Raw genomic sequence first — 13670 nt, 5'->3', positions numbered from 1 at the left:
ATGATGGATAGACCAATTTTAAATTATGGGAGTGAATGAACTATAGCTCATCTTCATCTAATATATTCAAACAAATTGACAATAGTATTGCCTACAAAGAGGTTACATCAAATTATAAATACTCCAATGTTTAGCAACCATGATGTGTTGTTAGCAAATGGCCCCACATATTTAATATTTACCAATATGACGTTGATCTAGTGGTGTAAGGCTTCACTAGAACTCTAAGATCGGTAGTTTGACTCCTACGAACGACATTTATTGGGATGGGCAATCACGAACCTCGAAAGAGATTAATTCCTTACGAAAAAAAGTAAGGGATGCCCTTGGTATGTACCCAACAAAAATATTGATGAGATTTGTCTTGATGTTGTGTTTCTATCAACACCTTAGTAGTAACTAGGACAAACAACTACTCTGAATTTGGCCTTGGCCTTAACTACTTCAACCTTGTGCCAACAACACCATAAGAGAATTGTGGTAATACAATGCCAAAGAGTTAATGTCTCATGCTCAAGCCATTCCTATATCCCAAATAATCAAATAGACAAAAAAAAGATGTGACATATAAATACAAACCAGAAAAATATAGATACAAAGATTAGAACTTAGAAGTTCAGACAGGAATAGAGTGTTCCTCATTTGAGTCATGCAAATTTGCAATGCAAGTCCTTGACTCAAGGGACTGAAGACCTCTAATAACTTCTATCATTGATGGTCTTTTTTCAGGCACCACAGAAGTGCAACTAAGAGCTATATCTAATGTTCCAATCATTGCTTGGTGACAAGTATGTGACATTCTAGGGTCAAGAACTTGTTGCACCCCATTAGTTATGTTCACTTTCCTTCTAACCCATTTTACTATGTCAAGTGAGGCATTATTTGACTCTGTTGCCTCTGCTTGTCTCCCACTCACTAGCTCTAGCAACACCACACCAAAGCTGTATACATCCAATTGTTCTGATGGTTTCTTATTGTAACCATATTCTGCAATGTGCAACAATAGTGTTAGCAAATATGAATGTCTTATTCTTATACACCAGAATAAGAAGGAAATTACATATTTGTTGCATTGCATGAAAATTGTTGATATTGGAATTACAAACATGGTAATCACTCTCTGAGAATATTACCATAGTTAAGAGAAAGATATTAGTTGCATTGGTTTGTTGAGTTAAGCAATTACTTACTAGCTGGTTGCTCTCTATTCTTCTATGTAAGTAGCAGGATTAACTTCTTGTGTACAACTACATAAGTAGATGTGATACAAAATTTAATTGTGCAGTGAGCTAATAGAAATATGCAGACATAGTTTGGCAAATAAATGTGATTCAACCCAAATATGGAAATGTCAGACCAAACATGATTATTCTCATGGGTCATTTGTATAAATTGTGGTATCAGCATATACCATGGTCTTCAAGAAATATCCTATTAAGATACCTTCTAATCAAAGAATATGTTCTGAGGTCAAGAATAACTACTTAGAAATTAAAGATCAAGAAGGAGAAAAAGAAAAATGAATCTACTAGCATCCTGTGGAATATATTAGAAGCCTAGTATTGTGCCAATATTTGCAGAGACAGAGAACCATGCAATTAATAAAAGCCAAGGTTAAGTAATACCAAAACCAATTATATAAGGGGCTATGCTCAATCTTCAACCAATTTCAATATAAACTGAACATCTTTTTTCCTTCATGAGCAATAAATCTAAGTAATCATATAGGAGGTCATAATTTATATCAGAAGAAATTTTATGAATATCATGGGCCAATACAATTTCAGTTATTTTATATCTCTTAAGTACTTAATGTGATTCACATAACTTCTCATACCTGGTGCATTGTAACATGAAGATGCTCCTTCAGAATCCAAAGTTGACTGAAAAGCAGCTTCTCCCAAGACTCTATCAAGAGCAAAATCAGTTAGCTTTGGCTCAAAGTTTGCATCCAATAGAATGTTGTTTGACTTCACATTTCTGTGAAGCAAGTGTGGGACATAATCTTTGTGAAGATAAGCAATTCCTTGAGCAACTCCAATAGCAATCCTCAATCTAACTCCCCAGTTCAACTGAAAATCCTGACTTGAAATCAAATCCCCTAAGCTTCCTTTATTCAAGTACTCATAGATGAGAAAAACTGACTCATCAGAATGACAGAACCCCAGAATTTTAACGACGCTTTTATGCCTAATCCTTGCCAAAGTTTTCACCTCAGCTTTCAAACTCTTCGAAGACTGGTTTCCGAAGTTAACTAGCTTCTTCACAGCTACTAATTCACCACTAGGCAAACTCACAACATAAGCTTTACCAAAAGTTCCAGCTTTCCCTAATGAGCTTTTCTCATTCATCCCAATAAGTAAATCATTCTCAGTGATTCTAAGAGGATAGAAGAACACCGAGCGCCAAACACCTACTTCCTTACCGTTCCCCTTACAAGATCTCCTATACAATACAAATCCACCAACAACAATGCCACTTCCAACAACAAAGGCTAAAGAGATCAATGCACATGTTAAGATTGTAAGACCGCTATTATGATGCCTTGGCATATAATCATCAGAACATGAGTTTGGTAATCCAGGTCCACAAAGATCAGGGTTACCCTCCAAAAATGAGGCAGGTAGACCTGAAATCAAGGAGTATGGTACTTCACCAGAAAGTTGATTGAAGGAAACATTGAAAAGTGCAAGTTTCAAGTTTTGAAGCCCTTGTGGGATTGAACCAGTGAGATTGTTATCTGAAAGGTCAAGATAAGTTAACACTGGTAACTCAGAAAGTGAAGTTGGTATTTCTCCAGTTACATGATTATCAGCCAAAGATAATGACACAAGTTTCCTGCATTTTTTCAGCTGAGGGATTTGACCAGAAAGTGAATTGTGGGAGAGGTTTACTATGCTCATAACTGGTGAGTCACAAAAATTTGGAGGAAGTTCACCATAAAAATGATTTGAAGAAGCTGAGAATCTGTATAAGCTCTTGACAAAGCCAAGTCCTTGAGGGATTTTACCAGAAAAGCTGTTATTGTCAAACTGAACTTGCTCCAAAAAAACAGCTTTTGAAATTGACTCAGGTATTTGACCAGAGAATCTATTATTTTCAGCTCTAATGAGCTTGATTTTAGGTAATGAAAAAAGCTCAATAGGGAAATCTCCAGAGAAACCATTATTCTGGACTTGAAATCTCTCAAGACTCTCACATTCACTAATAGAACTGTTTGATATTGAACCTGTGAAGGTATTTGTGTGGAGGCTGAGATTTATAACAAGGCCTTTACAAATACCATTTGGAAATGGCCCTGAAAGCTTGTTCTGTGAAACATCAAAGGAAACTAGATTCTTCAAAGAAGCTAGAGACTTTGGAACCAAACCTGTTAGATTATTCTCAGATAGATCCAAATGAGTCAAACTATGAAGACCCACCAATGAACCTGGAATCTCACCTTGAAAAGAAGAACTTTGAAGCAAAAGTTCCTTTAAACTTCCAAGTTCACCAATATCCTCAGGTATCTCACTCACCAAGTATGGATTTTGAGATAAATCAAGCACTTCAAGCTTAGTTAAGTTTCCAAAAATAGCAGGCACATTACCTGAAACCAAGTTACTTCCCATGTTAAGTACTTGAAGATTCTTCAATGAACCCAAGCTTTCAGGGATATTTCCTTCTATATGGTTTCTACTAAAGTCAAGTACTTTCAATGAACCAAACTGAGAAATCTGAGCTGGGATAGTACCCCATATAAGATTGCTACTTAGATTCAAACTTTCCAAGAAACTACACTGTGAAAGGTGAAGTGGAATAGGTTGGTTGAATATATTATCAGCAAGGTTGAGATAAGAGAGGTTTGGTAAGTCACATATAGAAGAAGAAATATCACCAGAAAGGTTTAGGCTTTGAAGGTTAATAGAAGTTACTGAGAATGGTTCTATATTGGAGCATGATATTCCAGTCCAGTTACAATAGTGATTTGATGAAGTGTTTGACCAAGTAGATAAGGCATTGTTGGAGTCTTGGATTGAGGCTTTGAATGTTAGAAGGGTACTTTTTTCTGGTGTTGAAGATTGTGAAGTGAGATTGAAGATTGTGAAGGTGAGTGAGAGAATGAAAAAGTATGTACAGAATGTTGTAGCCATTGCTAGCTAAGTGTGTGTGTAATGCAAAAAAGCTTGCTTGTCTTTGTGTTGTTTTCACAAACAGCTTTGTGTATATCAGTGTTAAGTGTAGGAATGTGTGTGCTTCTTCAATTGATTTTACTGGAAAGGTAAAAAGGATGACATTTATGTGCATGAACTCATCATAGCCATTGGGGGCTTTGTTGAAGATAAAAAGTGATTTTAAGAATGAAGGTGATTTTATATAGCTCTCCGGCCTTCTCTTTTTAAGGTGTGTGTAATTATTGTTATAATAAGTGTCGTTTCAAAAAATTGAAACGGTAAGAGAGTTAATTTCATTATACAGGATCCTAAAATTTAATATTGTTCATTAAGGTTAGTTTGAGAGTTAAATTTTGGAGGAGAAAAAATGGAAAATGAAGGCTTGAGAGTTATAAAATACACTTGTAAGATGACTCTCAAACCTTCCATTTTTCTCATTCCCCTTCAAAATTCAACTCTCAAACAAACCATGAAAGAAACTCGGGAAATGTGTTTATTTTTTCTTACATTTCATATTTTAGAGGATGAATTTTTGGTAAAGTTAATTTGGTTGTTTATAGGAATAAAATTTCATGTCTTTATATTATAAGATAAATTATTTTATTAGCTACTAAAATCACGATATATGTATTATTTTTTCTTAGTTTTTAGAAATTTTTATAAAAATAATTAAATTTGACATATATCATAATTTTAGTGGTCGAGAATAATTTATTAATAAATATTTATTAAGATAAACAAATACATGAAAATTAGAGCCAAGAAACGTGAGATTGGAAGACATTGTCCCAAGAATAGTTGATAGTCTAAGTCATGGTTGATGACCCATCCATGATCCATCCACTCATTACATCAAATAACTTTTTACTTTTCACCCCAACAAGGAAAAGAATGAGTTATTTTTCAACGTTACAAATAGAATCCAAAGAAGCCAAAAAAATATAAAAACAAAAGAAGAATAATTAGGCCTAGATTTGACATTCGAACACCCAATGCTTATTAAGGATTTGGTTGGGAACAATTTCAATGCAGTGTACCTCACTACATTGAAGATGTTTTGGCCTTGTTTAGTATAGTCACGTGGCCCTTGTTGTAAGTTTGTGTTCCATTGTGGGGTCTCAAATTGACCATCAGAACTCTGAAGTCAGAACCTTGTTTTGGCCAAAGCTTGAAAACAATTTTTTTCATTAAACTAAATATGGCACCTCGACATTGGGGGTATAATTTCAGTATTAAAAACAATAAATAAAATATTATGAGTAGAATTCATCTAGAGTAAGGAATATATATGTTTTTATAATCAAATAGAAGAGATTGTTGCTTTTGAAAATCTGCTTCAATCCTAGGGAGTTGTCTTTATCATTATATCAATATATCAATATCAATTTTTTCAACAATTGATTTCTTGAACCTCATATAATGTTTAAAATCAGACATACCACCCAATCAATCCAACCAAGTTAAGCATGGGTCAACCCTCACGTCATCTTCACCTAAACATAATTATCGTTGACACAACACTCATGATAAACCCTAATGGGTTCTGCCATGCCACCTGTGGATTACGACATGTCCCCTCTGGCAAAAAGTCAGAGACGAACCTACTATGCGGCATAAACAGATCTGTCATGCTCCAATCACAACACATTGTTAAGTCACTATCAACCGCTAGATAGGTGACACGTCTCCAATATATTTGCTATAAATAGAAGATGCTCCCCTACGGGAAGTATCTCATCTTTATTCTCTCATATCATAAATATACACACTCTTATAACTTGTCACACTCTCATATTTATTACTAGCATTTACTTCTCATCTCATTAAAATCCTCATGCTTACTTGAGCGTCGGTGAACCTTTTTAGGTACCTTCACCGACGGACCCAGTTTCCATCTCCACCTAGTTCTCCAAGGAAGCTTCTCTATCAAGATCCACTCCTTTTCTAACCACCCCGATCAACCAGAAAGAATATTGGCGCCGTCTATGGCTTGCCTACACCATAGTAACCACTCGAAACCAAGCACAACCAATAAGCCAAGCAGAACCACTCACCACCAACATGCCTCCCACCCACCATACTCCCTCTCTTGATCCTCCAGCCTAAGTACAACGATCCTATCAAGCCAGCCAGAGCCAACCTCCCAACCCCATCCCAAAACCACCCACTATCCAACAACTTCTCCACATGATCCAGACCCAAGGCCAAATTATTCAACAGCAAGCCCTACATCTAACCGAACTCAGACAACAAAAACCCGAATCTAGCAACTAACATCGGCCATTTGCCGATGAGCACTATGCCGACTCCGTAGAAGAATCTACACCAATACCCACCGCCCCCATAAATACCATAACCACAAACATGCACCATCCAACCGACTACAACACCACATGAGCTAAGCACCCTTTCACCAAGGCAATCATGTCCTCACCCCTACCTAAACATCTAACCCAACCAAGCAATATTGACCAATACGATGGCACATCCGACCCACAAGACCATCTGGATGCCTTCGAAGCAACTATGCTCTTTCATGGAGCCACTGATCCTATTATGTGTTGAGCTTTCCCCCTCACTCTAAAGCGCGCCACATTATAGTGGTTCACCCGACTTCCACCAAACAACGTTAACCAATGGACAACCCTAGCATACATATTTAACATCAGGTTTACAACTAGCAAATAGCAACCAAGGGTCCTCTTACACCTTGTCCATTATTCGGCAATGACAACATGAACCACCCCGAGCCTATTTAGACCGGTTTAACATTGAAGCTATGAAAGTTCGCACCTTGAGTCCTAATGTGGCGGTGCATATTTTGGTCACAAGACTCCAGGATGGACTCTTCAAACAGGAGTTGGCCAAATATTCTAACCTCACAATGGAAGACCTCCGAGCAAAAGCCCAACAATTCATTAACCTGGAAGAGACCCGTCTCAACCGAACCACCCCTGAGCACACAACTTATAACCACCCCTCACGGGAAACCAAAAGGCCACAATTCCACGAATACGCTAAAGATAACCTGCTACGACAATCCAAAAAACAAAAATACATGACTTATACCCACCTTAACGCCAGCCTTTCCCAAATCTTGCAGGAAGTCATGGCCACCTACCTTGTCCATCTTCCCAAACCTAACCCAGGACGAAAAGTAGGAACCCAGGACTGCTCTAAGTACTATGATTTTCACAGTCTGTTCGGCATATAACCGAAGATTGTATTCAACTTCACGATACCATAGAGGATTTGACACAAGATAGCCATTTACAACATTTCATTGCACGGACAATACGACAAAGGCGATCACCACCAACCTATCAACCCAGCTCCTCTCGGAGACGCTCTCCCCAAAGAAACCAACGAGAACGCCTTCCAACTATAGACCAGGTAGACATATATTGAGACAAAAACCAACGACAAAGAAGTCAAACCGATATTAATACAATTTCTGGAGGCTTCATCGTAGGAGGAGCATCTCGGGCAGCCCAAAAAAGGCATGTCCGAGAGGTAATGCATGCTAGCACCAGAAGCATCCGACAAGGCATAAATCGAGTTGCACCCCCATATCATTTGATGACCGTGATTATGAGGGCATCGTCTGAGGACACGAAGATCCCTTGGTTATTACAGCCAAAATAAATAACAAAAAATTCGGACGGCTTTTCGTCGACCAAGGCAGTTCAACTAATATCATGTTTCAAGATCTCTTCGAAAAAATGGAGTTAAATGAACGCGACCTGCTACCTTACATTGGATAGCTCATCGGCTTTATTGGACCTCACCCACACAATTCAGGCAAAATTCTTAGTCATCAACAATAAATCGGCTTACAACGCAATTCTCGGTCGTCCGACATTAAATAGACTTGAGGCGGTAGTTTCTACACCACACTTATGTTTGAAATTCCTATCCTCTAACTTTTGGGTATGTACTATTAAAAGAGATTGACAAAGTTCCAGAAGTTGTTATCACTTAAGCCTTCGACCAAGCCAACCCCCCATGAAAAGACCACCCCACCAGGCGACCAAGAGGTGTTCACTTGGTCGAACTAGACGCTCAATCCGACGAAGGAGAGTTTTGACCACAACCAGAAGGAGAGAAAGCTTCTCTACAAGTCGGTCCAGCGAAAGATAATTTGGTCTACATCGGAACTACCCTGTCAGAAACTCAAAGATCCCGACTGGCCATATGTATAAAGGCCAACAGAGATCTCTTCGCCTGGTCGGCAACTGACATGCCCAGAATCGACCCATCAATCATTTGTCATAAACTCGCCACAAACCCTGGAGCTAAACCGTTGGCACAAAATGAAGGAAGATGGGCACTGAAAGAACCAAAGAAGTAACCTAGAAGGTTGCTGAACTTCTTGAGGTTGGATTCATACGGGAGATTCCTTATACTACTTGGGTGGCAAATGTAGTACTAGTGAAAAAACCATCTGGGAAATGGCGGATGTGTGTTGATTACACGGATCTAAACAAAGTATGCCCAAAAGATTTGTATCCACTTCCAAATATAGACCATCTGGTAGATAATTCCCAAGTTACCAATATTTGTCCTTCATTGATGCTTACTCCGGCTATAATCAGATACTCATGTACCCTCCAGACCAGGACAAAACAACCTTCATCACCCCTAAGGCGACATATTGCTACACCATCATGCCCTTTGGACTAAAAAATGCTGGAGCTACCTACCAGAGAATGATGAACAGAGTATTCCATGACCACATCGAGCAAAACATGGAGGTCTATATCTTCGACATGATCGCAAAAAGCCTCCCCACTAAAGATCATATTTCAATCCTCGAAAGCATATTTGGACGCCTACGCAAATACAACACCGCCTCAACCCCGAGAAATGCACCTTCGGGGTAGAAGCCGGATATTATTATGCTTAGTGTTTAGGATTGTCAAAGAATTAGTCTAGTGGTGTAGTATTTGTTGGGAAAGATAATCACACATCCCAAAAGGGATTAATTCGTTACATATAATGTGAGGATACTATTAGTTATATGAAAAACATGAGGAAATATTACTGTATTGGCCGAAACTAGGCATGGGTCAACCTTGACCATTGTGCCTCGAGCATATTGGTGGGGGCATTAAAAATATAGGGTGATGCAATAGAGAAAGGAAAAAGTAATATAAAAAAAGTGTGTGCCGTGTGCGTGGGGATGAAAAATATGAGGTTTCTCGTGAGTGATAATGAGACAAAAGGTCCTCAACCTCAATTGGAATAATTACATTCTAAATAAAAACAAGAAAACAAGGAGGTTGAAATTAAGTTCAGATAAGTATTATTGCTGCTACTACATGAATATTTTGTTTCATTTTCTTTCCTATCTATAATAATTGAAACGTTCACAAAAATATATTATTAATGGACCCCTTTTCCTAGTAATAAATAATCAATTTATGTTAGTTTATATGAGGACAAAAGGTCACCCACTTTCTGCCGGTGTAAAATATCTTATTTGTAATTAGTTATTATGTCAAGATACTACTATAATCAAGAGTTATTTATTTTTAAACTTTGGTCCTTATTCTATAAATAGTTTGTTTATCACTGCATTTAACTCTTATTGTACTAGGTTAAATGTCTCTATAATTGTTGTTGTTCGTTTATACTATATAATATTTTAGGCTATTATGATGCAAGCTTTCTTTTTTGGTTCTTGGCCCGTTGTTTATCACTGCATTCTAAATGTGTTTTGGACTAAAACAAACTCTTCACAGTTAAGGGTCATGCATGTAGGTTTTAGCCTTTTACCCTTTACATGCATGTGATGCCAATCCTCAGCGAATCAGGATCGTAAGGTTTCTTTAATCAGAAACATGACTATTTTTCATTTATGCAGGATAAGATGTTACAAAATATGTTTTAAGTCTGTCTCGTACCAATAAAAATATATCAGATCAATTGAAAAATTAAATATTCATTATTTTTTCTATTTTTATTTTATAATAATTAGTGTATGCCAAATTTTGGGATAGCAAATCATTCTTCATACCCAATACATTAGTGTTGTGGAGGACCACACTATTAAGTAATAAATCCCAGTTTTGGAAATTGAGCTGAAAATTGCATACCCATGTTCATCTTTATTCTATGTTTCTTCAATCTATTTCATATTTTATATACACACAAATACATGTGTACATGCCCCAAGTACTTCAATATGGTTTTTTGATATTGGTACAAGAGCTAAGTTTCTTATGATTATATTTATGTTTTGGTTGTTTTAGATGGTACTAATATTTGAATCTGTGTCATATTAAGGTAGATTTAGAACTAATATTAGATGGTTATACTTATGTCATTAGCTTGTCATATTTTTAGATTATTTTATATATAAACTTTGTAATGTAAGAACCAATACTAAGTTTGTTTCTACCGTGCCTATATCTTAATCAAAAATTTACACCACACAGCAAAATAATTTGGGTAACAACATTGCAAGATGAAATCCAAAAAAGTTTCTATAGAAGTATAAAGATTCAAGAGATTTCTAACTCAAACTTTGCATATAATTTCTATCAGCAGACACAAGATAAGTCCACCAAGTTAATTTCTGACTTAAAAGTCTAAGCTACTCATCTTTTTTCTTTTGGGATATGATAACTAAATGGAGATGTGAAATAGTTTATTTGGAGTTAAGATCGGTACATAAAAAAACAGAAGGATGTTTAAATATAATGATATATGATACTTTTATCTTTGTAAATGGAAAATCAAGAACTTGTCTATCATTGGAGAAGATTTTTTTCAGTTTATTTGTTATTACTTGCTTATAAAACCAGATATCAATACCAAAAGGCATGTAAGGCCCTACTAGATCCCAATGTCGAGGGTTCGATTCCTATGAGCAACAGTTATTGGGAGGAGTAGCCATGAACCCGAAAAAGATTAGTTCCTTACCAAAAAAACGAGAAAATATTTTTGGAAGTACAAAAAAACCAAATACCAATTAACCATTAATACAACAAAACAATTCTATTTTTCCTACATATAATAACTATAAACTAGATTACTTAACTATGTTTATTTTTTTTTGCCAGAATCAGAATCTTCTATCCTAAAAACTTCTCATCTTCATGTCCCAAATTAATTATATCCCACCAAATTATATAAAAATATTATTTTATATTATTTTTAATTTTCTTTTCAAATTTATGTCAAATTTCTATTGGATTGTAACATAATAAGACACAAAAAAGTAGGATAGTTGATCTTCATTCTTGTTTGTCCTGTAACTAGTCCTCTGGAGAGTAATAGTACTGTTGTAATAAATTACCATCTGAGTCATGAGGCCATTGTTTTTTCTTCAATTTTTTATGGTTAGAAATATATTTATTTTATGTCATATACGATAAATTTTCTTATTCTAATTGAATTTAATGCTTAAAAAATAGGTGCCAACTCTACCTCAAGATCTAACTCATCTGAATTTTCATTTATTAAAAATAGAATCGAGGTACCCTCAATCTCATATCTAGTTAAGGACCTACTTATGTAACACACATTTTTTTTTGCCCGTTTATCGGGTTAGAGTTAATTTGGGAGTTGGATTTTGGAGGGGAAAGAATGAAAAATAGAGATTTGTAAGTAATCTCACAATCATGACTCTTTTTCCCCCTTCTTTTCCTTCCAAAATCAAATTCTCAAACTAACTTTTAATGTAAACTTTTTTGGGACCTAGTTTACAAAAGATTTCTTCAGTGTTGACTTTGATGTGGAAACGAATCTATAGGGAAGTGAAAACCTCACAGGGCAGAAAATTAAAAAATGAAAAGCCCCCTTTAATCAATAATTATTTTAGATTATTCTGGTAGAGTATAGTACTATACTATGAAGCACGGATACTGATACATGTGTCAGGTACGATATGTATTTTTTCCAAAATACAGCATACGATACGTTCAGGGACACACGTATAAAATAATAAAAACACATAAAACATAAAATATAATAAAATTATAAGTGTAAATCAAAATATCCAAAGTAAAAAATATAATGAAAATTTAAAATCATTGTCCTCCATAACAAATCTATTTTATTTTATTTTAATGAAAACGAATCTATCCTAAAATCGTTGCCCTTCATAACAAATATATTTTATCTTATTTTAATGAAAACGAATCTATGTTATCATGTTTTATTGAAAACGAATATATCTTATTCTGTTTTATTGGAAACGAATCTATAAATCCTATACTTTACTGAAAACGAATCCATATATCCTATATTTTATTGAAAACGAATCGGATATGTGTCTTAATATTTATTTTTTTTTTTAATTTTTGGATACTCTATGCATAAGTATCTTTCACGAATCTAAGTGTATCCATGTCGAATACGTGTCGAACACCGACACATGAGGGTGTTTGACGAATCCGAGCACTCTGCTCAAAACAGAAGTATGAATCTAGAGAAAGAAGGATTAGAATATTGGAGATAAAAGACAATGAAAAAAAAAGTTTAATAATTTGGTATAGATTAGTACATTGATAATTAGGTGGCAGTGTCCAATCAACTCCTTTTACTTTTCTATACAAGGTAGGTACCAACCCCCTAGCTAATTAGCCATATTAATTATTATCAAACATTTTAGAGTGTGGAGTAATGAGATGAAATTAGGCCATGTCAAAACAAAATTAATCACCTAATAAAGTCTTCAGATTCAATCTATGCCATAATCATCACCACCAAAGAAATCCAATAAATAATCATGTTGAGCTTACCTAATACAATCAATCATATATTTTATCCTAATGAAACTTGTAAAAAAAATGATTAAAATAATTGTTGAAAAAGAATATTTCTTTGTGCATGAAATCAAGGAGAGATTTTTCTTTGCCGGGGGCATTTGGAATCATGGTTTTTAATGAAATCGGTTGATGATTTTTTTTTGTTGAGTAAAATTGACATTTATGATTGTACCCTCTTCACTGATTTATATCTTTTTTTGTTTTCCACCCAAAGACATAGGAAAGTCATAAGGATCTCAACCTGTAAAGTCTTAGTCACACAGTTAGGTTCATACAAATAACTAATAACAAACCAAATCCATATATTTGTTTATATTGAGTAAATTGTTATTATCTTAAAATCAAATTTAAAGATGATATGTAAATATATTTATTTAGATTTTAGAAATAATTTTTATATATATAAATAATAAAGTATTGAGGAATAAAACATCTGAATCCATTCTTTTACTCTCTTTATCAGTTGAAGTAACATGATGTAAATATTTATACACAATCAATGCATCATCTATCATTTATTTGAAATGTTTTTCTTGAAAAGTCAATCATGATTGAAAATAAATGGTAGAGGATACATTGAAAGTATAAAAAAATCTTATACTGACAGTGCATACATCTATACTGCTATTAATCAATAATCACATTTAAAAGCAAAGTAATCAAGTAATCACCCGTATGGGTCCATAAATTATTGGAAGGGTAGAGCGAATAAATCAGACAGTATTTTAATGAGAAAATT

The 13670-nt window shown here is 35.0% G+C and overlaps 1 protein-coding gene across 1 annotated transcript; it reads right to left on the bottom strand.

Annotated features, from left to right (window-relative positions):
* LOC109334739 (probably inactive leucine-rich repeat receptor-like protein kinase At5g06940) lies at window positions 414-4214 on the bottom strand. The gene is made up of 4 exons (XM_019570655.1): window positions 4196-4214; window positions 1838-4165; window positions 677-987; window positions 414-646 (listed from the first exon to the last, which is right to left on the bottom strand). The coding sequence occupies exons 2-4, from the start codon at window positions 4131-4133 to the stop codon at window positions 617-619; spliced, it is 2637 nt and encodes an 878-aa protein (XP_019426200.1). The 5' UTR covers window positions 4134-4165; window positions 4196-4214; the 3' UTR covers window positions 414-616.

This window comes from Lupinus angustifolius, chromosome LG19, assembly GCF_001865875.1.
Source record: "Lupinus angustifolius cultivar Tanjil chromosome LG19, LupAngTanjil_v1.0, whole genome shotgun sequence".
NCBI lineage: Eukaryota > Viridiplantae > Streptophyta > Magnoliopsida > Fabales > Fabaceae > Lupinus > Lupinus angustifolius.
Note: the sequence above shows the minus strand (reverse complement) of the source record. Positions and strands in the feature narration are given on the sequence as shown.

What these genes read in the sequence shown, in the direction of transcription:
- LOC109334739 (XM_019570655.1), bottom strand. Translation starts at nt 4,133, where the DNA reads ATGGCTACAACATTCTGTACATACTTTTTCATTCTCTCACTCACCTTC. An exon ending in TTCATGTTACAATGCACCAG is followed by an intron (nt 988 to 1,837) that starts GTATGAGAAGTT and finishes TGCACATTGCAG; the next exon opens with AATATGGTTACAATAAGAAA. An exon ending in GAGGTCTTCAGTCCCTTGAG is followed by an intron (nt 647 to 676) that starts TCAAGGACTTGC and finishes AATTTGCATGAC; the next exon opens with TCAAATGAGGAACACTCTAT.